Source organism: Podarcis vaucheri (assembly GCF_965113315.1).
Source record: "Podarcis vaucheri genome assembly, chromosome: 4".
NCBI lineage: Eukaryota > Metazoa > Chordata > Lepidosauria > Squamata > Lacertidae > Podarcis > Podarcis vaucheri.
The window spans coordinates 34,763,746-34,787,777 of NC_138762.1; the positions used below are offsets into that span (position 1 = coordinate 34,763,746).

The 24,032-nt window shown below is 43.5% G+C and overlaps 2 protein-coding genes across 3 annotated transcripts; both read right to left on the reverse strand.

Annotated features, from left to right (window-relative positions):
* Nucleotides 1-609: 609 nt before the first annotated feature.
* LOC309531630 (apovitellenin-1-like) lies at nucleotides 610-5,262 on the reverse strand. Its single transcript, XM_082221230.1, has 4 exons — nucleotides 5,072-5,262; nucleotides 4,214-4,324; nucleotides 3,245-3,407; nucleotides 610-1,962 (listed from the first exon to the last, which is right to left on the reverse strand). Exons 1-4 carry the CDS (start codon nucleotides 5,139-5,141, stop codon nucleotides 1,854-1,856), a joined length of 453 nt encoding a protein of 150 aa, XP_082077356.1. The 5' UTR covers nucleotides 5,142-5,262; the 3' UTR covers nucleotides 610-1,853.
* A 747-nt stretch (nucleotides 5,263-6,009) lies between these two features.
* On the reverse strand, nucleotides 6,010-23,056 carry ILDR1 (immunoglobulin like domain containing receptor 1). 2 transcript variants are annotated; one of them, XR_014219357.1, is made up of 9 exons: nucleotides 22,647-23,056; nucleotides 16,123-16,293; nucleotides 14,515-14,664; nucleotides 14,144-14,263; nucleotides 13,317-13,463; nucleotides 11,934-12,038; nucleotides 9,840-10,666; nucleotides 7,185-7,837; nucleotides 6,010-7,138 (listed from the first exon to the last, which is right to left on the reverse strand). XR_014219357.1 is itself a non-coding variant. In XM_082221225.1 (8 exons), exons 1-8 carry the CDS (start codon nucleotides 22,708-22,710, stop codon nucleotides 7,796-7,798), a joined length of 1,626 nt encoding a protein of 541 aa, XP_082077351.1. In that variant the 5' UTR covers nucleotides 22,711-23,056; the 3' UTR covers nucleotides 6,010-7,795. The 2 variants fall into 2 exon arrangements, 1 of the variants encoding a protein (XP_082077351.1); XM_082221225.1 differs by having other exon boundaries at nucleotides 6,010-7,837.
* Between the last annotated feature and the right edge of the window lie 976 nt (nucleotides 23,057-24,032).

Consider the following 24,032-nt stretch of genomic DNA (forward strand, 5'->3'; position numbering starts at 1 on the left):
GCAGAGCTCAGTTCGATGGATGGGGTATACCTGAGAAGGTTATTATATATAATCAAAGAGGAACCAAATAAACACTGGGAAATCAAACTCTCTAAACATCTCTTGCTAGGAGAATCTTAAACCAGATCTAATGAACTCTATACCAAATCCATTTACTAATTGTACTATTCAGATATGGAAAACATGGCAACCTAAATTTGCACCTATTGTTTTTCCATTATAGTGGTACCTCGCAAGACGAAAAACGCGCAAGACGAAAGAGTTTTTCGTTTTTTGAGTTGCTTCGCAAGACGAATTTCCCTATGGGCTTGCTTCGCAAGACGAAAACGTCTTGCAAGTTTGTTTCCTTTTTCTTGAAACCGTTAATACCCAGGGAAACCGTGCTTCGCAAGACGAAAAAATCGCAAGACGAAAAAGCTCGCAGAACGAATTAATTTCGTCTTGCGAGGCACCACTGTAATTCCAATATCAACTCACCCAGATTTTTTTTTCTAGCAAGGGAGAGATAAGCAATTTGAATACTGCAAATCTTGTATACACATTACGAGATTTCTATACCAATTATCTATAGCCTGTAGCCAGTAACCAAATAAAATTAACTTCGTCAAATCTTAACACAAACTGGATTTATTTCCATCAAATTTATAGTTTTATTATAAAAGAACATGTAAAAACACAAGCTCTGAGACCCTTAATACAATTTATTAAACACAACAGGTAGAGAGGGAAATGAATTTGTTTCTAAATTGTACTGTTCTGAGTTTAGGAGACATAGGCTGTATGCTTGAGCACCTTTCAAATTCCTGGATCCAATTTCAATTCCTGGAAAAGCCAGGCTAACTTCCTGATGAGGTAATTGTTGAAGTATGGGTCATTAAGGTAACAAAGGAAGTGGCTCTATGCAAGATGACAAAAGGGTGGGACCCTCTCCCCCAACTTGCTGGTATTTAGAAAGACAAAGGCTAGGAGTGAGAGTTGGGTTATGTGAGCTAAAAGTTAGAAGTTGGAAGCAGGCTGGGAAGAGAGAGAGAGCCATGCTTGACTTCTGTTGGATCCAGGGTGCCAACTTGGGTCCCAGATTATGGGTGCCTAGCGGTCTACAACATAATGTGACATACTGACCTCACATTGAGCCATGACAACACCTTGTGAGCTCTGCAGCGGTGCCTAGGAACCACGGAAGTCATGTCCAAGGCCCTGTGAGACCTCAGACTCCACCTCCAAGTCCCCACAAAGCCTTGGACATGACTTGTGATGCTTTGTGAGGCACTGGAAATCATGTGACTGAATATTTTTTGATGATACCAGTGTAAATATATCGCCAAAAGAACTGGTCTTATATAAGATCTTGGCAGCACAAACAATAATTGCAATTCAGTGGAAAACAGCCCAAAATCTTACACTAGACGCTTGGTACCATTCACTCTAGAATATAGCTATAAAGGAGAAAATCAAGCATAATTGGAGATTTCAATGAGTGCTAGAACCTCCAGAAACTTTTTATATGATTTGGCATTCCTTTATGACATATACAGTGGAGCCATCGTTTTCAAGATAACCTTCATCACAAGCCTGGCAAATCTGAAACTGAACTTAATGATCTGGTAAATTTGATAGTCTTTACTTGGACTTTGTTAATTTAACTCATGTCCAATTATTCATTCCATATGCCTATTTTATAGTTTTGTTTTTCATCTTTAATTTTTTGTCGGTTGTTATAATTGTTGTCTGTTTTATATACATTATAAAATGAAATAATAATAATTAAAAAAACTATACCAAGATAACCCTCTGCACATTATGATCCACTGATGAATACAAGGAAGAGGCCACTCCACAGATTCGTTTAGGTCCTAGTGCTGTGCTGGTTCTGCTTCTTCCTTTGTCTGTAAACCATGTATATTCTCCAGCAGTTGTTGAAATGCTCGATTGATTTCAGTTGTTGTCTTTATCAAGAAGTTCCTGCAAGGAAATAGAAACCTGTAATGATGAGATGCTAGACAACATTTCATACACAGTATTTTTATGCTTTCCCTGTTTTTCTGAGTGTTGAGAACTCCAGGGATTCACCGCGTACCCTAAATCTGTTTCCTTTGGGAGGAAGACACTGGAGGCTTGTGGCATTTTTGCGATGCAGGGCTTATGGCTCACACATATATAGGCTGGACATGGGTGGAAGCTTCACAACCTGAACCCTCCCAAAATATATTGCTCCCTCATTCGGTTTATAGAGGGCCATCCATGTTCTTCAGAGCTCCCAGGAAATTCTACAGCTCTTATCCTTTATTAAGCCAACCAGAATGCCACAATAAGCTTTTATGTTCACTATAACTCTTCACCAGGCTGGAAAAAAATGCAAGGGAGGAGACTCTTGTTTGAGCCATCCTTGTCTGCATCTGGTAGCAGCCTTAAGATGGGGTGGGGGGTGGGAGAAGGTAGCAGGCATTCATATGAAACCCATTCTGGTATGGATGGAAGGACCTGCTAACTGCAGTTGTCTCAACTTCTCATTTTTCCAATCTTAAATTCATTTCTCCAGCATTTCTGCAGCAATTTTTTAAAAAATAACTAATGAAAATTCACCGGCAATTTAGTGAAAATTTAGCCCAACACATACATTTTTTATGTGTAGTTTTGACTAATGCACACATTTTTGGAAGCAATTTCTCCTAATATAACACATTTTTTATATGTTATTTTCACTAATACCTTCATTCTTATGCACACTTTCCCCTGAGATATGCATTTTTGTAGGCACTGGTTGGTTGGAGAATGGCAAAAGGGGAATTTTGAAGGTTTGCATACTGCACTGTTCTGGAAAGTGTGGATTTGATAGGTTTGGCTTTAAATTTAAAATGAATTGAATTTGTCCCCCATCCCTACTTTCAAGTGCTTTGCAGGTTCTAGGTTGTACCTGGCCTCCCAGGTTGGGCAAAACACACAGCGGGTGAATCCCATCTCTGCCAATATGCTACCAATTATACCACCCACTGGAGTTTGCCAATACTCTTAGCCAAAAGCAGTGCAATGCTGAAAGAGAAAAGTTCACACATATAGCATTTTTTGTAAACCAGTCCAGTACAAACACACGTTGTCCACACTTTAGTGGCGGAGACATATATCCCAAGTACATATTTTCTCTGTAAAGCTGGTTTATTTCTATAATCTTGTTCCTGTAGCTTGAACCTCCACAATTGAACCACCACCACCAATGACAAAAATGTGTCATCATCACCATACATACCTTGTCTCAAGAATGATTGGATTCTGGAAAGCACCATACAAGGACTCAGCAGTTTTAGGAGACACTTTGTTCACAGCATCAAACACATAAAATGCAATTGCGTCAGGTATGACCATCCAATCATTACGGACATGCCTCTTTGAGATGGCTTTAGCATCAACTTCTAGAGAGGGGAGGGGAGGGGAGGGGAAAATGAATTTAAATTCTCTTCTGTAATTTAGTGTCCAGCTGGATACAGGTATTGCCTAAGAACTTCAGAAGCAAGGCACACATATTTTGTGTGTGTGTGTGTGTGTGTGTGTGTGTGTGTGTGTGTGTACACAGACATGTTTACACAGCATTGTCAAGATCTGTAAATAGTATAGGCAGGAGGAATGATAGATCCCTTGTACTACGACATTTCTGAATCTGCTATTATGCAGAATTTGTTTCTGAGAAAAAGGGTGGGGGTGAAAATTTAAAGCCATGAGCTTTAATTTATTAGCTGTGAGTTAAAGATTGTACTCAAACCAGTTGCCCCAATCAACTGGGCGTGTCTGTCAGTCTATGAGAAAACCTCCACATAAGCAAAACCCTGGAACTAGGGTTTCATCTTGTATAGGATGGCAAGATACAGCATTCATCTAATGCACAATATCTGATGAAAAGAAATGCAACATGGCCCTTTCAGTACCTAAATGAATCAGCCTACTGGATGAATAACTACATTTTTAAAGTAATTAATCATTTGACAGATTTAATAATAAATACTCTCTCCAATGTCTAAGGACAGTGGAGTATTTGGAGTTGCAATTATTTGACTTTGACCTGTAAAATACACTAAGAACTCTAGATTATCCCCCCCCCCTTTCCCAATGACTTTTTGACTCCTGTTTAGTTCAACAGTATAACCGGGTATGGTGATAGCAGGAACCTATATTCAGCAAGCAAAGCATATCTGAAGCCAGATCAAAGCACTTTAGATCTTACCAGTAAGGGTATTTGCAAGGAGAAGGATCAGAGTGACAGCCCAAGCTTTATACTGAAGCATGATCCAGGTCACTGTTTCAGAAGACTCTGATGCTACAGTTGTACAGAGTGCTGCAAAGAAAGCACTCTGTCAGTATTTTGTAAGGAAAATGCGACACTACTGCCACACTTGAATAGAGACCAATAACCAAATACACATAGCACTGCTGAAATCAGCTACAAATTTCTATTTGCTTTTTCCCTTCTGCGGCAGACGTTCACAGGATCTGTTTGTGCAAGTTCTTATTATTTATGTTATTATTTTTCTATACCATCATTTTTTAAAAAATAAAAAAATATGGTGACAAACAGCCTGAAATCAGTAATAAAATCACCTGCCTAACAAAATCGCAAATCAGTGGCCAACAAGTATATACTTACTGTATGTACTGTACTAGCACAAAGGTTGTAACAAATACAGTGGAACCTCGGTTTCTGAAAGTAATCGGTTCCAGAAGACCGTTCGACTGCCGAAACGTTTGAAAACTGAGGATCAAACGGCTTGCGGCAAAGTCTATGGTGAAAATTGAGAAACGCACCTCCGAAGCCGTCTGACTTCCAAGGCGTGTTTGAAAACACAAGCATTCACTTCCGGATTTTCAGCGTTTGGCTTCCGAAACATTCGGCAGCGGACACGTTCAAAAACTGAGGTTCCCCTGTACTGGAGAATATCCCCACAGCCCACCCAAGACATATTGTTGAATAAAAAACAGTACAAGATGCCGCACTCCACATTCAAATTTCTTGAAATGTATCATGTTCAATATCTCCCCTAACTGATCTGCATTATACACACCGATAGGTCTTTTTTTCACTTACCTTTCTTACTGGCAGCGGCTGATGTCACCTCTGAAAGCAAAGCAGACTCACTGGTCTCATATAGATGCATTTAATGAGTCATAGGTCTCTGCTTGCTCCACATCTGCTCTTTTGCAATAGATAGGTTTGGAAGTGTGGGGTCCCAAGGAAAACAATCTGATGAATCACATGGTAAACCTTTTTAGTTAACCCTTTACTCTAGGGGTTGTAAACTCCAAGTTTGGGGGCCTGACGGAGCCCTCCAAATACATTTTGCAGCATGCTACTTCCCCCTCCTTTAAAAGCAAGTGGGGCTTAAAAGCAAGTGGGGAAGGAGCTAGGTCAAGTTGTGGGGAATAGGTGAGGGGATGGGTAAAATGTAAAGGGAAAGGGTTGATCAGGTGTGAGGGAAGGGCGGTTGGCAAAGGGGTATGTGAGGATGGCAAGTGCAGTGAAAAGCGGGGCAGCCCCTATGAATTTATATTTGCTGTAAAACACTTTAACTGATTTTTTATTTCTTTTGTCAATACCCTGTATTCCTTTTGGTTGTTATTTGTTTTTGTAGTTTTTGCTGTTATTTGACATTTAAAAATCAGTAACACCCAAGCTTTTAAATGGAATTCAAATTTTGTTTCTTAAAAATATAAAAATTGAAATGGTGGCTCAGAGACGCAAATAGCAGGCATGGGGGAGGCCTGTCAGCCACTGGGGTCCCAACAACTGCTTCAAGTTGCCAGGTGCTAGCACTGGGCCTTGTGGACTTCTGGTTCCTTCTTCCTAGAAGCCCAGACATATCATGAGGTGACATATCACTGGCTCAAGTGATAAAAAAGAAAGAAAAAACTATTGTGTAATAATCCCCCAACTCCAACCCCCCCAAAAAAACCCCCCACCAGGATATATTTTTAAAAACAGGAAAGGAAATGAAAATACAGACATTGCACCAATCACTGACTAGGTTTTCTCTTGTTAAATCTACATATAATTGATAGTCTCTAACAATCTATTTCACATTTAGTACAGTGTAGAAGATGCAATTACATTTCAGAAAACAGGTAAATGCACTTTACAGAAGTTAAATGATAAACAGAACAAACATTTTTGTTAGGTACTTTTTACACTTCGTGGCACACCAGTTATCTGGGTGCACATTTATTGCCTGTGATTAAAAAAATCAAATGATTACGCAATGGATAACCTTCAGTCTCCATTTGGGTGCGATCTGGTATCTGCAAATATCTGCTATAGGCACCTTTCATTCTGCTATACATCATCTGAAAAGAGGAAGCTTCTACAAAGAAGGGTTCCTTAGGAAGTCTTTTTTAATAAAACATCACATTTATCTACTTTGATTTGAGCCTGTTCCTCATGTCATATAACCTGTGTTGTTGAATGATACCACATGTATTTTAGTATCCCATCTTTCGTCTAAAGAGCTCAGAGCAGCATACTTTATAATACCCCATCTGTCTCTGTGAGAAGGGTTAGTCTGAGAGGAAGTGAGTGGCCAAAGGTGGTTTAGGTGTTGGGGCCAAGTAGAAATTTGAACCTGGGTCTCCATGGTATTAGGTCCAACACTGCAGTCTGGCTCTAGAACAGAACTTTCATTTTTCCTTAAGTCAAACTCAATGGGATGGATCCAGAGGAGAAATAGTGGGATGCCACTGGTACAATGGAGCTCTCTTGTCTCCCCCTCTACGTCTCCCTCCCTAAGCCACTCCAGAGAGGGTGGAAGGTTGCTAGTTTAGCATGCTGTGAGATGGGGGAATGGGGGCCTGCAGCAGGACAAGAAAATCCTAAGAACTTGGCAGGGCTGCCTTGTGCCATCAAAAATGTCTCATGGCTCACACAAGTCTCCTTGAACACAAGTCAATGTGAGTCTGTTCATCTGTTGGCCATCAAGTGATGAAAGTGCATCTATAAACCAGGCCTTAGGTCTGGTGATCAATGTACAGGTCTGGTGATCAACTTACACGGGGGTTATGTTCCAGGGATAGCGTGTAAAGCTAAAATCACATATTGCCAAAACGCGTTGGGTTCAATTCCAGGTGGGATTGCCAAAGTCTTTTTTCCTGGACACCCGCCCCCCTTTTTGTTGTTGTTATTGTTATTATTATTATTATTAATTGCCAACCGTGTAAAGCTGAATGTGCTTAAGTTAAATGCACGTAAGTTGTGAGTCACCTGAATTACAATACCAAATCCTCAGAATGTTTATCTTGGTTAATTTCTGTTTGCTCACAATGCTCAGCAACTGAGCTGTCTTGTACAGTTCATTCAGTAACCGGCTCATGTAAATATCAAATTGCAAAGTCTGATGCAATCCAAGGCTACTTTCGTCAGGCTCTGAGTCAGGCAACTGGCAATCAGTTAATTTCAACATGTATTAACCTTAGGTGTATTGGGTATGCAGTTGCAAGATTTGTACAAAAATGAAGCAATTAATCTTGTACAAATTATTCCTGTACAAAGTGTGTTTTTAAAAGCCAACCGTCTAGCAAACCCTAGAGCAGGGATGTTGGGAACTAGATGTTGTTGAAAAGCAGTTCCATCTCATTCTTGCTTTATCAGCAAAACGATGCTTTTTCATGAACCACTGCATTGGAAATCAAAGTGTCCAAGATGAGGAAATCCAGGCTGAAGGTGGTTGAGATGAAACAGATTCCTCTCGTTGGCTGCTACACTGAACAGCTAATGATTGTTTTGATTTGCAGACTTTTTTTTTACAATAGCAGGAAGAAAAGACTAAATGACGACGCTTCTTCCGCTGCGAGAACTGCCTTTTTCCTAGAAGAGAAAAAGAAAGCTAGTAAACAGCTGGTAAGCAGCCATAATGGGGGACAGCGCAACAGGTCACTGATAAAGAGCTGTTCGACAGTGGAATTTGCTGCCAAGGAGTGTGGTGGAGTCTCCTTCTTTGGAGGTCTTTAAGCAGAGGCTTGACAACCATATGTCAGGAGTGCTCTGATGGTGTTTCCTGCTTGGCAGGGGGTTGGACTCGATGGCCCTTGTGGTCTCTTCCAACTCTATGATTCTATGATTCTAATTCATTCTCACCCTCTCACCCTCCCTCCCAGGCTTTTAAACAGCAATACTTTCCCTACTGGGCTAACCCAACCACAGTCTCATTTGAGGCTGCTTGATCTGAATGATGCTCATCTGAACGATGGATGTTGTTACTGGTAATTAGCTCCAAAATTCTGAACCTTTGTACAAGCTATTTGGGGCCGATAGCACTCACGAGGCTCCCTCTGGTTGAAGATGGATGCAATACAGAAGGGTGGTTCACAGCAATGCAACTTTGGATATTAATGACTATCACATATTGGTGAATCAAGCTGGAATATACCATTCCCGCCCCTCTTGTCTCACGGCAGGTGTCTTCTCCTCCTTCAGCTGGGAAACGAAGTGCCACTGCAGCTGGGTGCTTTAAGGCCAAGCTGCACATGATATTAGTCTCACAGCTCCACCTCTGTGTGCAAGGTATTTTGCTTGATTTTGGAGTGTGCACGGTTTATTTTTTTTACAAATAAGTTGTTGTGGGGGCTTGATCCAGATCAGGGTCTTAGAGTGGGAGGTGGGGGCTTTAAACCTTTGGACTGCCTGCATGTATAATTTGAAATGCACAAAAGGTTCAGTTGATAACGCTAATGTGGAGCCCTTGACTCGGATCAGACCAGCAGTGCAAAGGTATCTGAACCAGGTCTGACCCTAATGTTACAGTTTTCTAATCCAGATTTTCACCTACCCCTGCCCACTTGCTTGCTACTTGTGAAAGCCGCAACTACCACTACCTTTCTCTTAGGAGGAGAACTGCATGAGACAAGTCACATGCAGTTTTGACTCTCATCAACTGGGCCGGGCCATATCAATGTTTGATTCACTAGCATGCTGCAGACAAACAACACTGAGAGCTTCCTTTCTAAAGATATGAAAGGCTTTCCTAGTGTTTGCCTTAAAAGGGGGCTCAATTTTTGCACGTGCTCCAAGTGAGCACTTGCAAAAACAACAACTGTGCTTCCATGTAAATGCTTGGGTGTGTCTTACTTAGAGCTGTTGCTTCTCTTCTTTGCAAGGGCTCAGCAACTTACCAGGGAGGGTTGGGGCAGCAGAAGAAGAAGGCAATGCAGAAGTGGCAGCCAGGTTGGAAAAATAATAAAAAGCCAGCAAGCCCAACCCCAACCCCCCGGTGGGGGCATGGAACTCAAACCAGAAACCAGAACTCAAACCATGCTCCAGACCAGAATAGCAACACCATGCTGGCCAAGAAGAGAATCTGAAGCTTCTTGGCTGGAGTGCTTTGTTTCATTATTTGCTCTTGGGCTAGAATGGATGCTCCCACATACCCAATAGCTGGAAAAAGCACCCCAGTGCCTTAAAAGATGTGTCACCTTCTGTTCTCAGCCTGATGGCTTCCCTGCCCCCACCCCAGAGCACCTCCCCACTATCTCCCTTCCTTATTCACTGCCATGCCCCAGTCCTGGTAACTTGTTGAGCCCATGTCGGGGCAAGGAAAGAAGCAGCGTTTGTAGGCTAGAGGCAAGCAGGGCCTGGTTCGCCTCGCTCAGAAATAGCCATGAGCTTGACCATGCTTCTCTTGAGCCTATTCACGTGTCTTTGAACAGGGGCACGAGTTTTAGAAAGCAGCCCTGTGTGTATGGTTCCTTAGAAGGCATCCCTTTGTGTATGGTTCCTGTCTTCAGCCTCTGCCAGAGAGTAGCCTGTAGCAGGGAGCAAAGCTACAAACCCATGAGATTATGAAAGATAATATTTGTCACACTTAGTTTACCGACTGCTGCTCCGCAAGGCTTCTGGCTTTGTCGCCTTTGGCTGGGATGATTTCTACCGAGCGGTAACTAGGGGGTTTCTCTGGCCAGTCTGGAGAGCGGCGCTGGCGATGCCGCCTGCTGTTCCCTTGGAAGCGCTCGTACTCATCAGATGAACTCCACGACTCCCGGCGGGATGGTGGAGAACAGCTGCGATGGCGGCGGCGGCCCTGGCGATAAGAGTCCCTGCTCCTCTGACTGAGAGATCGATAAGCCCGCTGCCCTGAATACCTTCTGTCAGAGGGATGCCGTGCGGAACGCTCCCTTCTATCCTCCTCAGGATACGAATCAGAACTGTTCCTACCATGCAAAATGGGAGATAAGTCTGGCCTAGAACTCCGAGACCTGTCATAATGGCTGTCAGCCCTCTGCCTCTCGACTATGCGGTCTCTAGGTCTGTTCCGGAGTTCCTGGTCGTAACTGGAGTAGGAATCGTCATCTTCATCCAAAGACAAGCGCCTCCTCCTCCTCTCCCTCTCGTCGTCACTCGCCTGGCTCCGGGGGCGCGAGGCATATGTCGACCGCCGTGGTCGTGACGAACCACTAGTTCTGCGGGAGGATGGGATGCGCTCAATGATGGGAGGCAGTTGGATCACTCTGCGTTCCACAATCTCTGAGCCCAGAGAGGAGAGGATGCTAGGGTGACGACTGCTCTCAACGCGGTGCGGAGGTATCATGGGCTGGGAAACGCCAAGGTTCCTGACCTCCGACTCAAGCTGCTCCAAGAGCTTGTTGGAGGGCAACTGGGTAAGTGGAGGCATCCGTGGCTGACTGCTCTGCAGAGACATATCTAGGTAACAGAAGGAGGGTAGAGGGAAGAAAGACACCTGCCATGAGAGAAAGCTAGGTCAAGAGGGACTGGGAAATTGTGTCCCTCCGAGATGTTGCTTGACCACAGTTTCCATCATCCCTAACCAATGGCCATGCTGGCTTGGGCTGATGGGAGCTAGAGGACAACAGCATCTTGGGGGGGGCGGCAGATTTTGCTAGCCCAGAAGTAAAGGCTTCCAATTTAGCATTAAGACAGAGACTCAAACTAAATGTAGTAGCAGCAGATCAATTTGTTTAAACTTCGTCTGCTCCAAATGCATATACAGTGGGCGTGACCTCATTGGCAAGTACCTGCCTTGATCACCCCTTTGCTAAAAAGACAGCTTCAAAAAGTGCAGAAAAATGGGAGGCAAAGGAATCAACAAGTAGAGGACCTTCCTTAGGAGAAAAGGCTACATTGTGATATTCGGGTGAAGGGCTGTATATAAATTTAATAAATAACAGTAATTGTTTGGAGCATTTTAGTTTAGAAAACAAAAGCAACTCAGTTTCTAAATTTTGCCTATGGTAGAAAAGTGCTCTCTCTCTCTCTCTCTCTCTCTCTCTCTCTCGGTGTGTGTGTGTGTGTGTGTGTGTGTGTGTGTGTGTGTCACCCAATGAAATTGGATGACAGTAGATCCAAGACAGATAAAGTACATCACCACACAGGGCATAATTAATCTATGGAGTTCACTATGCTACAAGATGTAATTATGGCGAATAGCTTAGATGGCTTTAAAAGTGGATTACAAAAAGAAATCCACAGAGGGGCAATCTTTCTTAAATGCAAATAGAAATCTAATTCTGTGAGTGTGGATCCTCATGGAGCCCAGGGCTGCTCCATTCGTGTACAAAAGAGAGGAACTGGTAGGCCTGGGAAACTTCAAGGTTTGCAGATGGACGAAAAAAGAAACACCCCCCAAAACAACGGGAGAGGTTTCTCTTCTTCACCCCTTGGTTGTGGATTTCCCAGAAACATTTGTTGGGCTTTCTCCAAAACAACTGGTTTGTCACTATGGGAAACAAGATGCCAAGTCTTTACGGATACCAGATTACATGCTTCCACTTGCCAGTGTAACAAATGAAATCAGCCCTGACCCTCACCACCTCTGAGCAGCTGGGTTGGTAGCCTCTGATGCTCTTTCACCTCTGAGAGAAGCATCATCATCAAGCCAAACCACAAGCATCCAAGTCATTAAACTGCTGTAATATATTCACTCCCTTGGGACTTGTAGACGCAGCCCTACCTCTCTGTAGCAATGGATTTAGTTGATATGAAGATGACTGGGAGTGGTGTGTCATCCACGGGAAAAGTTGTTGAGCCTGTTTCATAAACTGATGTCGTTCCAGCACTAGAGGACAGAAAAAGCAATAGATGTTATACAGGTGCACTCAAGCATTCTGGAGATCATGCTCTCTCTCTCTCCATTTTATAGAATAGCAATATTGGAAACCAAAATTAGTGCCAGGGAGGTTTCTCCTTGCTTGATTTAGAATGCCTTGAACCCCTGGAATCGTGCACCGCTCCAAGATTGGGGTGACATGAAACAATACACAGACTCCCCTCGCCCCCCGCCCCCACTGAAATTAGGCTCGAAAGGAGCATTCAATTGTATCCAATAGAGTAGTTTGCATTATATTTAAGTGTGCATGTTGTGCTGCTGAAAGGTGGGAAATAAATTTAATAAATACACAAGGTGTTCATGACTGTTTCTCCGGTTCACAAATGTGTCCATGGGCCCCAAAAGTTTAGCAAACTCTGTCCTACCTACACAATGCCCTTAACATAAAATTATAGTCTACTTTGGCATGTTCCATGAAGAGAGCATTTATACATTGCTGGAAGAGTAAATGCAAATGACAGAAAGGGATGGAGATGGGGCATAGTGGTTAGAATTTCATATCAGGGGCCTGGGAGACGAGGGTTCAAAACCTGACGCAGCCATGAAGCTCACTGGGTGATCTTAGGCTAATCATGGTCTCTTATTCTAATCTACTTCACAGGCTTGGTGTGAGGATAAAACATGACCGTGAACTACTTGGAGGAAACTACGAAGGCCCTCCTATTTGTGTACATTTTGGATAACATGCAGAGTCAGGTTTCCAACTAAGCAGTATTTCCCCTCCACGACCACCCCAAATCCCACAGAGGACGTCCAAGTGGCTTGCTTGTTGTTAAAGCATGTACGAAAACAACTTTGGATTTAATACACCTGTTTTGTCGTGGGTGGCGCTGTGGGTTAAACCACAGAGCCTAGGACTTGCCGATCAGAAGGTCGGTGGTTCGAATCCCTGCGACGGGGTGAGCTCAGTCCCTGCTCCTGCCCACCTAGCAGTTCGAAAGCATGTCAAAGTGCAAGTAGATAAATAGGTACCGCTCCAGCGGGAAGGTAAACGGCGTTTCCGTGCGCTGCTCTGGTTCACCAGAAGCGGCTTAGTCCTGCTGGCCACATGACCCGGAAGCTGTCTGCGGACAAACACTGGCTCCCTCGGCCAATAAAGCGAGATGAGCACTGCAACCCCAGAGTCGGTCATGACTAGACCTAATGGTCAGGGATCCCTTTACCTTCTGTTGTTATTGTTTCCCTGGGAACAAATGCAAGGGGCAGACAGCCTGCTTCCTGATTTACCTTTCTCATTGCAGCAGCAGCGAGTTGGGCAGCAGGCACAGCGCACATGGCAGCAGCAATGCTGAGGGCAACACTGGCACCAGCACACCCCTATCAGCATGAGGAGGAGGAGGCCACCAAGGACAATAAGGACGACAGTCAGCCAGTCTGGTGGGGGAAAGAGGACATTCAAATCTATTATCATCCCCCATCACCTTGATTTTCTTGTTACTAGATGCCTGTACGATGAGCTTCCTGCACCAAAAAGGAAGCTTTCCGCAATCTTCCCTCACAAGATAGCTCATCCAAAACAGACATGGCATTCACACAGAGTTTCGGTGGTTGTGCATGCACAGAAGTGCTAAATCGTGCTTTGCGCATGTGCAGAAGCACCGAATCGCAACCCCCGCGTGCGCAGACACGGGTTACAAACATGCATCCCGCACGGATCACGTTCGCAACCCGAGCATCCACTGTAATTTCCTTTCCAGATTTTTGCAAGTAGGATCCTTGCTGGAGTGGTTGCATACAGAAATAATGTCCTCCTATCTCGCGGTAGCCTTTTGAGGGCAGCCTTTTGAGAACTGAATGCCAGTGCTCGGAAGGGCCAGAGGCAAGAGATACGGCTCTTGTGTTTGTACAAGATCAGGAATTGCTGGTGTCTTCTTCTCCCCTTTTAATATGTGGATTGAAATAAGTGATAACCCTGGAAGTAAACATCATTAGGATCAGAGCATGGCTCATTTTTCTCCATGCTTTGTTCTCTAAAACTTCATAAATGGTAAGAAAAAAAATGCAGAGGAGGTCACCCTAAAATAAAATTTAAAAAATAGAACAGCGCTACGTACTGAGAACAATGAGCTTGACCTCTATGTCTGAGTCACCGCTTGTATCTCCTGGAGCTTCAACATTACAGTAGTAGACTCCATGGTCCCACCACATCACTTCATTGATCAGGAGATCTGCTTCTATGAAGAAAAAACACAGCATGGCGAAAGTAGGCAACTGGGTGATATTCTTCTCATACCATGGACAGCACATTCCTGAATTGCAAAAATTATTGTGCAAACAGACTTTTGGAGAGCTGAAACTACATTCCGGGTCATTTATACCTCCATAAGATACAATTACTTTGTGCTGCTTAAGGCTGTGTTTCCTGAGCACTAATGAGACCTCTCTACAGGCCACAGTTTCCCAGTCCCTGCTCAACTGGTCTTACTGTTCTGAATGGTTATCCTCCGCTGTCTGTAATCAACACCAAGCACAGGTTCATTTTGCCCTCTTCTCTGAGCCACAATGCGTATTTCTCGCTGGTTGTCATTGCAGTCATTGGAAGGGTCCTGGCCAATAGCTAGGCCTGCTTGATAGGCTGCAAGAAACAAAGGGGATGGATTACAAAATGAATGCCAGTTTATTTAAATCCAAAGTATTGAATTCATAATAGCGCTCCTTAAAATTCCAGGGAGGAGAGGTCACACTATGTTTATTACCTGTCCCTTTATAAGTGGTAACAACAGGAAAAAATTATGGGGGTAGAGAGGAGAAATTATCAAAGAGTCAATTAACTTCCGGAGACAGCAAGCTCTGATGCTATATGAACTGAAAACTTTGCTGGGCATATGGGGAAACAATGTGGGGTGAGACTTTGGGATATATTTGAAAAAGTTGGCAAGCCCATCATTCACAGTCTGAATCAAGGGTAAGCTATCATGATTTGGCATAAAGAGGGAAGAAAAAATTGGTGGACATTAGACCATACAGATAACTAAAACAATGCTTTGGAAACCCAATACTTTTAATCTAATTTTACAATAGTGAAAGCTATAATTCATGGTTCAGATTGCAAGAACTCTGAGCATCTCACTAAGCCTATCCAGACTGAAGGAAGATGGGTAAAAGGCTCACAGCTTTTGACTAGCCTTGATAGCCTGCCAGCATTTTTGACTGTAGGGACCTTTGCTCCTCATTCAATGTGAGATATAATCCCTTCTCCAATATCGCAACAAGTTCCAGATTGGCTCTAGGGTGCCTCTGAAAATAGGGTGTGAGGTTAAAGACAGTCCCTCCCTGCCCCCATCTTAGAAGGTGGGCTGGGGTTTATCCATGTCAGACTACAGGCCAAATGCAGTGCAACACAAGTCTCAATAATCCTCTTCCTGAATTTGTCGGCACTCTCTGGTTGAGCTCAGTATTAGAGGAGAAATTAGTCTTAAACTTCAGATTTTTCCTTTTGAATTGAAAGTGCTAGAGCCAAAGGAGAGCATGACTGAAAGTGAAAGGCTCCCTTTCCTAAAATCACAGAGCCCTCTAGGGCAGGGTTCAGCAAACTTTTTTAGCAGGGGACTGGTCCACTGTACCTCAGACCTTGTGGGGGGGGGGGGCGGACTATATTTTGAAAGAAAAAAAATGAATGAATTCCTATGCCCTACAAATAACTCAGAGATGCATTTTAAATAAAAGGACACATTCTACTCATGTAAAAACATGCTGATTCTCGGACTGTCTGCAGGCCAGATTTAGAAGGTGATTGGGCCGGATCCGGCCCCCAGGCCTTAGTTTGCCTACTCATGCTCTAGGGTTTCAAACATTCCAAAGATAACACAGTGTCTTAAAAGTGAAAGCACAAGCAGTCATTTCCTAAAGCAGCATCTTCTATCTATCACTCCATCCATTTTGGTTCAGAGACTGAAGAGATCAGCTTCCCCATTATTTGACTCTGGAGAACAAGTCAAACAGCTGTCTTCCCTGGGGCTCCCTCCTTCCTGCCTCTTCTCATGTGTGTGGAGAGCAATCCTTGGTGGTGGCCGCAAGAATCAGTGGCACTCACCAACACTGTAGTAGTCAAGGATGGGATCCTTGCAAAAGGACTTATAGCGCCAGGTAACTAGCACATCCTGCAGTGGGGCAGAGGTACTGTAGTCACACCTGAGGGTCACAGAAGCAAATAAAGTTGTGTATCGCTCAGCAACTGGCACAGTCACCAGGATGGAGAAGCAACCTGCAATGAAGAACACGAACAACAGCTATCAGTAAGCACATGAAAAGCACCCCTATGCCCCGGGGGTGGGGAATCTACCAATGCAGACAGCAAACTAAGTATACAGAGATTTAGTAAAAAATAAATAAATCAAAAATCAAGTTACATAAAGTTTTTCAAAGGACTAGTTCATTACTTGTGTGACTATGCAGACATATTCTACAGTTTGCGTCTGGTCTGTACCCACAGGACTTCTTCCTAGTTCTGGATCTGATAGGGCTTTGGAAGACAGCAGTGCCATAATCTTTTGAATTTACCAGCAGCAGGAGCAAGTGTAAGATAGATGAAGAAATGTCATAGGGAAGAAGCTGTGTAAACGACAGCTTTATTCAGGATGTCTTAGAAGTTGGGATGAGGGCAGGCCTTGTATTCTCTCACAATAAGGGTAGGGGAGGCGTAATAGTTTCACAAATGGGGAATGTGAGTTCTTCAGGTTGGCCAAGTCTGTGGGAATTCTATGTTTGGAACTTTATACTCCCTGCTATAACAGAGAAGATCCATATCCAACCTACAGGAAACTGATTGCTTCAGTCACACTTGATGTGACTATATGAGCGCTGTGCCTTAAAAGTCTCAATTTTGCCTGGGAGAGTAATCTGAAAAGATCTAGCAAATTAGGACAAAATGTACACGAAAGTTCCCACCAACACCCTCCAGTGAAACTAAAAGGGAGCACCAGGATCCCTCATATAATGGGGTGATTTCAATCAAAGAAATGTTACATCGCCAATCCATTGGCTATTGAAAACCCTGAGAGTGAGGGCTAATCCATTGGCTATTGAAAACCCTGAGAGTGAGGGCTAATCCAGAATCCCGCTTTCACCTAGGAAAACGTGCTCTTTACTGCTGAATTGGAGTGAAGGTCAATTTGGTTTTCTGCAGATAGCTGTGTTTCAGTGCTAAGCAGTGGGGTTTTCCCTAGGAAAGCAGCAGGGCAAACAGAAAACTGCTTGGACTCGTGCTTTCTGGGCACTTGACAAGCAGAAGCGTACGCAAGCCTCCAGAGTCTCCACGAGAAGTATACTATTAAACAATTAACAAAGAACTCTTCAGTCTGCGCTACAACTCTACTCTGAAACTCATTTTCCTTTCGCCAAGCAGGAAATGGTGGTCACATTTCTTTTGTTCACCTGGAAACAATCCATTCAAAGACCCGACCCAAACCAGCACACCCTTTTGTGAGTCTTTGTTTGCTAATCCATTTGATCAGGGGTCAGCAAACTTTTTCAGCAGGGGGCCGGTCCACTGTCCCTCAGACCTTGTGGGGGGAGGCGGACTATATTTTTTGGGGGGGGGAGGGGGATGAATGAATTCCTACGCCCCACAAATAACCCAGAGATGCATTTTAAATAAAAGGACATATTCTACTCATGTAAAAACACACTGATTCCCGGACAGTCTGTGGGCCGGATTAAGAAGGCGATTAGGCCAGATCTGGCCCCCGGGCCTTAGCTTGCCTACCAATGCATTAGATGTTTTACGCACCCTAAACTAAGCAAGCCTTTTCTCCTGGGGTTTCCCATGGGTTTCAGGCAGGAGTCTCTCCCAGCCCTATCCGGAGAAGCCAAGGTTTGAACCTGGGATCTTTGGAATGCCAAGGTGACATTCTACCACTGAGCTACAGCCCTGTGTCCTTCTTGCACCTCTTATGCCTTTTTCACATGCCATTTCCATCATGTCCACTCAGTACAGTTTGCCATGTCAAAGAAAACTTTCCCTTTTCTACCACCTTTTTGGATTTTACCCTGGTACTAACAATCCCCAATCTCTCTTCTTCTTTCGAACAGCCCTCACTACTTTTTGTTCAACTTTTTCAAGAACTCATTTTCTGGAAGAGCTCTGGCCTTGTATCTATTGCTTGCTTCTAAGTACAGTGGTACCTTGGTTTTCGAACATAATCCATTCTGGAAGACAGTTCAAGTTCTGAAACGTGTGAAAACCAAAAACTCAATAGCCAACAGCTAGGCCTTAGGATCTTGCACTCAGCGGAAGCCTCGTGGCATGTTCGACTTCCGAGGCGTGTTCAAAAACTGAAGCATTTACTTCCGGATTTAAGGTGTTTGAAAACCGAGTTGTTCATCAATGTTTGAAAACTGAGGTACCATTGTATCTTGCAAGGGCATTCTACTACCTGGGCTATATCCCTAGGTTACACATGATGTGCACCTGTATATTTTTGAAAACATGCTAGTTTGGGGGCCTGTACGCTAGCCCTTGCAAAACAGAGCTTTACTATTAATTTCCTCCTCCAATCTTCACTCTAAGGTCCCAGGGTGGGTTACAATAATTAAAACATACTATTAAATACACACCCCTGACTCCAGTCTTCAGTGTTCCAAAAAGGCCTTTTCCCTAAATGCAGAGCAGTGGTTCGCGGAGGTGTATAAAATATGTCACAAGCAACTGTGCTAATATGTGTATCAAATATGTGTAAAATATCCTTTTTTTAATTTTTATTGGGTTTTCACATTTTATATAGACAAAAACAAAACACAGAACACCAAAACAAACATAAAAGACGACAAACATGTACAATTTCCTAACATCTTATTTTCTAACCCTAGTCCTTGACTTCCCCCCACCCCCACCCTTGCCTCCCTATTCCCAAATTTATGTCAGCAAGTTGGCATTTCCTTTTCCATCTTAATATTAATCCTTTTATAAAGGAAAACAAAAATAAATTTTCCCTAAGTTGGACCCCAATTCTCTTCCCTCGATTTCTCATTTTTTCTTGAATAATTTTCTTATTGACTAAACCCCCTGGTCTTGAGTGTTGTTTGAATTTAAATGCTTCCCTCCCTCCCATCCCCGGTTTGCGTCCTTTCCCAAGACATGTCCAAAATAACATTTTTTAGCCTGGGTTCCGCACGTCCGAGGCTCTCAAATCTCTTTCAGTCCCTCTCCGCCGGTTTTGTTGGTAGTCCTTTTTGTCGGTCATCGAGTCTCGAAAGAGTTCCTTCACAATCAATCCAATCAGTCCATAGTCTCTTCCCATATTTAGAAACAACTGCTGAAGAATTTCCACAAGGCCTGAGTCTTGATGATAATCAAAGTCAAAGTCTATGTGGAGGCCCCAATTGTACTTCTTTATTTCAAGTTCCTGAATTCCATAAACTCCCGGGGCCTCCACTTTCGTCTTCTGTATCTTTCGTAGGCTTAAAATGGATTTAATCCAATAGTCTCCTTGCTTGTGTTCTCCAAATGTCGGCTTCTGGTTAGTATTTTCCCACTTAACTTGTTCTCTTTCTTGTTTTGTCTTCTCCTCTTCTTTGTTTATTATTTCGAATTCAGCTGTGGGTTCTTTCTCTCTCAAGTCCTCATTACATTCAGCAGAACTACTTGTTTCAGAATTCAAGGTCATCAGTTGTTTACTCATAGCTGTAGTCTGCTCCTGTAAGGTTCCCACCAGTGAAAACATCCTTTCGATTTCTCTCAGTATCTTTCCACCCACAGCCATTGTAATTCCACAGAGTTCCCCCTAGAGGGAATCTGGTTACTTAATGTTCTTTTCTCCAACAATCCTCTGTCCTGTTATTGTTTCTTTGTTTCCAACAATTTTGATTCAATTGTAACTCCTTTTAATCCGGAGAGATCTTAAATAGCAATTTTCCCACTGTTAACAGTCCATTTGACAGCTTTGACAGCTGTCAAATTCTGCTCCTCTAAACAGGCTCCAAAGCAGGTCGCTCCCGGGCCCGGGAGGGAGGGTTGTTTACAACAAAACAAAGTCTCTTCCAACACTCCACTCTCCTGCTCAAATTTGCCTTTCCAAATCTTGGAAGTTACTGTCTTTTTAAAACGCACCCTTTACAGGGTAGGCACTCCAGCTTAGCTCCTATATCGTTGCTCTGGATCGTCTACAAGGGGGGGGGGACTTCCTTTTAGCACACCCCCCGGTCGTCTCAAATTCAGAAGGTAAAATTTTTAAAGTTCAGTTCCAGATTACTCACGGGTTCTTTTTTTTCAGTCCAAATTTCAAGGAAGGAAGTCAGCGCTCTCCAGTTATGGCTCGCGGCTTCGCTCAGCGGCGGTAGCGATCGACTCTCAGTGCCGCGCCGTCCCCCGTATCCCCTCCGTAGCCTTTAAAAAGGCTCTTCGCGAATCAGGGGGGGCGCTTAAGGCACCCGCCGAGTCTTCAGTCCGCAGGCTTCCGCGCCTGCGGTTTTTAAGGGTCCCCGTGTCGCCGGCACGGCAAAGACCCATCCACCGCTGAGCCGATTCCCTCCGGAACTCGGAGGGAATCCGCCATTTCCAGATCGCGCCAACCCGGAAGTCCAAATATGTGTAAAATATCCTGCCCCAACTCATATGTCGGGCTGAAATCCTATCACTGGGAGCAAGACTCATTGAATTTAATGGCTCTTACTTGTGAGTTGACACACATGATTCCATTGTAATAGATAAATCAGGGTTGAGACTTCTCTAGCACTTTGAATTTAACAGAGTACAAATATTTTTTTCTGACTCATGCGGAGGTTGCAGGCTTGTGCATAGGTTTTGCCACAAAAACTCATGAGGGAGCTGTGCCTGGGGGAAGAACTGTGAGGGGAGAGACTTTGTCAGGCAAGGCCTCCTTCCACCTGCCTTGCCCCACCCTCTAATCTCTGCTTCTCAATTTGTATTGTATTATTTTATGTACTGTGGCTTGCCATTGTTTTATTGATTATAGTTTAGAAATTATTTATTGTAACTGTTGAGAGTGGATTTCTGTTTAACTTTCATATGTTGATATTATTTTGTACGATTCTAATTGTTGAATGTTACTTTTTGATGTAGGTTGTTTATTTTAAAGTTTTGTTTTATCACATTTTTGTATTGAATTAGACTGTACATTTTTTGTTTCTTCAGCTTGTAAACCGCCTTGAGTATTGTAAGATAGAAAGACGGTATACAAATAAAAAGTGATGATGATGATGATGATGATGACATATACTACTAATTCCACACTATCAACATAAATGTTTTTGGGACAGCTAACTGTCTATGAAATGTAGAATAGGTTATCAAGAAAACAATATACAGCATTAGACAAAACATAACCAAGAAGGAAATAAGCGGAAAAGAGAGAAAGGCTTGTTGTTAAATCTTAAAAAAATATATCTCAATTATAGCCAAATACAATTTAATATAATACTATCGCTATACTATTTAATACTATTAAACAGCTTTTAAATACACATTAGGTTAGCCAGACTCCTGTGTTTTCCCTATCATAGGTATACACGATAATACCAGAAAAGTATTCAAGGCATTAACAATACCAAAGATATCAACAGTATTTGAGATAACATAATATAAACACTGTGTTAGATAGAATTACTCAAACACACTTGACAGCACCTAGTTGGAATGAAGTGCCTTTACAATAATGAATGGCCAGGGGCTTAAGAAGTGCACATACTGGTTATTTTTGTGGCTGTGACATTACTGCAATCCTAAATGTATTTACTCGGGAATAAATTAAACTAGTACCGGGCTCAACCTATCTTTGGTTGCATAGCTGTAACTTCTATTTTGTGTGTTCAAGTGAGAACTGTTAATACAGGACAGAATGTGAAGACACTTGTTTAAAAATATAATTTACATTCGAATTATAGAGACGAGAAATATATTTAGATTGCAGTTCTAATTATACTTACCAGGAAGTAAACCTTACTGAAACCAATAAGGCATACTTCCATCTAGTCTAATTCATTGCCATTACACATTGCACTGTACATGCATTTTCCTCCAAAGCAGCCGAGCTACAGTCCTATTGATAATAATCAAGATCTTATTTAAAGTATGCTGCACCTAATATCTAGGAGGGCAATGGGGAGATAAACCAGTGAACGTTTCACATGCTTACACATATGTACAGTAAATAGAATTGTGGCTAAACTGTTGACACCAAATGCTAGCTAGTACATAGATTTCTACCCTTTCTTACTTGTATTTTTGTGGAGGACAAAAGTTCTTTACCTATGTATCCACTCTGTGTGTATGTAAGTTTATAACTACAGCAAATACGATTTTAAAAGGGGACACACACACACACATACTGGGCAATTTTACAACTTCTCCTCCCTGGGACCAAGAAGATAAAACAATATGGAGAGACTTAAAACATGCCTGATTAGCCCGGAGACCTGCCTTTGAGGAAAGTACTGTAAACAAGCGAAGGAGCAGGAAGGAATCGGGCGGGAGGGAACTTTAGGAGACAATCGCCTACTAAAACCAGTCGCTGCCAGCAAGGCAAAGACGAAAGATCACGGAGATCGGGAGGCAGCTCCTTTCCCCCTTCCAGCTTCCCTTCGCCGCCCCCCACGACTCACCTGTCGGGAGCCAGCTGAGGCCGAGAAAGAGCCCTAGGTGTTGCCATCGCCAGCTCCAGGCCATGGCGCCGCCTCCTCCGCCCACCGGCCGGATCCCTCTGCGCAAACAAACCTCACCCTCTACTCCTAACTCAGGGAGGTGTTGGCCTTGCTTTCCCGCTTGAGAAGGGAAGCCTCGCCTTTTACGATTTTTATTGTTATTGTTAGTATTATCTGGAAAGGAGCGAGCCGATGCAAGCAACTCCCTTCCTCCCTCGGCTTGATCTCCCCCGGCACCTGTTGCTGGAGCGCTTTCCCATTTCCTCCAGCTGCGCCCTAAGGCGCATTCCGGCAGGTGCTTTGCCTCCCCCCCTGCAAGGAAGGACGGGTCCCGCCTCCCGGCTCGCTACCTGCCAGGCCTCGCCTCTCGTCTTTATTTCTCCGAGTTCAGAGCGAAGAAGAAACTTCGTTTGTACAAGCCAGATGACCCCTGGCAGTTTAATCTCTGAAGGAAGTTCTTCTATGTTCAGAAAGGCTTACCTTAACACCCAAGTTTTTTAATGAATGAATGAATGAGCCCCCCCCCCCGGCGGTTTTGCCTGTGTGCGCAGCCCGATCCTGTACAGCTTTAGGTGCGCCCAAGTTCATTAAAATCAGTGGGCTGCATTGTTCAAGCGTCCTTAACACCATCTTTATTATTATCGTTCATTAAACTAGTGTTCCGCCCTTCATCCGAAGATCTCAGGGGGGTTGACAGCATTAGAAATACAAGATAGAAACACACAAAATACGTAATAAAAACAAGAGCAAAAGCAAAACGAACCAATAACCCCCCCAAACATGTAGTAAAACGTAAAAGACTATTAAATTATATTGGGGTCAGATCTAAGCAGGCACATAGTGCGTTGCAACAGTGCGATCCTATGTAAATTCTATATAGGATCCGGCAGATATTAGCTCCTCTGGATCAATGCGGCCGTCCCGCCAATAAAACAAAATAGGTATTAGAAAATGGAGAGCTGTGGACGGGCAGTCATTTGGCAACCACATAACAGGGATATTTATCTGCTCCTCCTGGAAGATCCCCGCAGAGGAAATTCAGCAGGTGCCGTCTTTTTCCCTCGCTGTAGCCACACCGGCAGAATTTCTGCTCGGCAGACAGAAAACCTGCCAGAAAAATGTTGGCAGGCATTGTAACAACTAAAAGTTAGCAAGGAAGGCTCTCTCCCCCCCACCCTTCCAGGAAGAAAAACCCCTTTGCCCTGTTAATGCAGTTATTAAAGGCGCGATCCTCGTTATTTTAAATGAAGCGGGCACACTTGGGAGGCAGCCCATTGAACTCAATAGGACTCCCCGATTTCACACGCACGGAGAGAAACCGATGTTACCCGTTATATACATTTGCAA

Bases quoted from the DNA above. Each gene is read 5' to 3' on its own strand.
- LOC309531630 (XM_082221230.1), bottom strand. From the start codon at position 5,141: ATGCATCTATATGAGACCAGTGAGTCTGCTTTGCTTTCAGAGGTGACA. The intron at 3,408-4,213 runs GTAAGATCTAAA...TCCCCTCTCTAG, and splicing joins CCTTGCAAATACCCTTACTG to AAGTTGATGCTAAAGCCATC. The intron at 1,963-3,244 runs GTATGTATGGTG...ATTTCCTTGCAG, and splicing joins CCAATCATTCTTGAGACAAG to GAACTTCTTGATAAAGACAA.
- ILDR1 (XM_082221225.1), bottom strand. From the start codon at position 22,710: ATGGCCTGGAGCTGGCGATGGCAACACCTAGGGCTCTTTCTCGGCCTC. The intron at 13,464-14,143 runs GTACGTAGCGCT...TTCCCCCACCAG, and splicing joins GGTCAAGCTCATTGTTCTCA to ACTGGCTGACTGTCGTCCTT. The intron at 12,039-13,316 runs GTAAATCAGGAA...TCTGTCCTCTAG, and splicing joins CTGCTGCTGCAATGAGAAAG to TGCTGGAACGACATCAGTTT.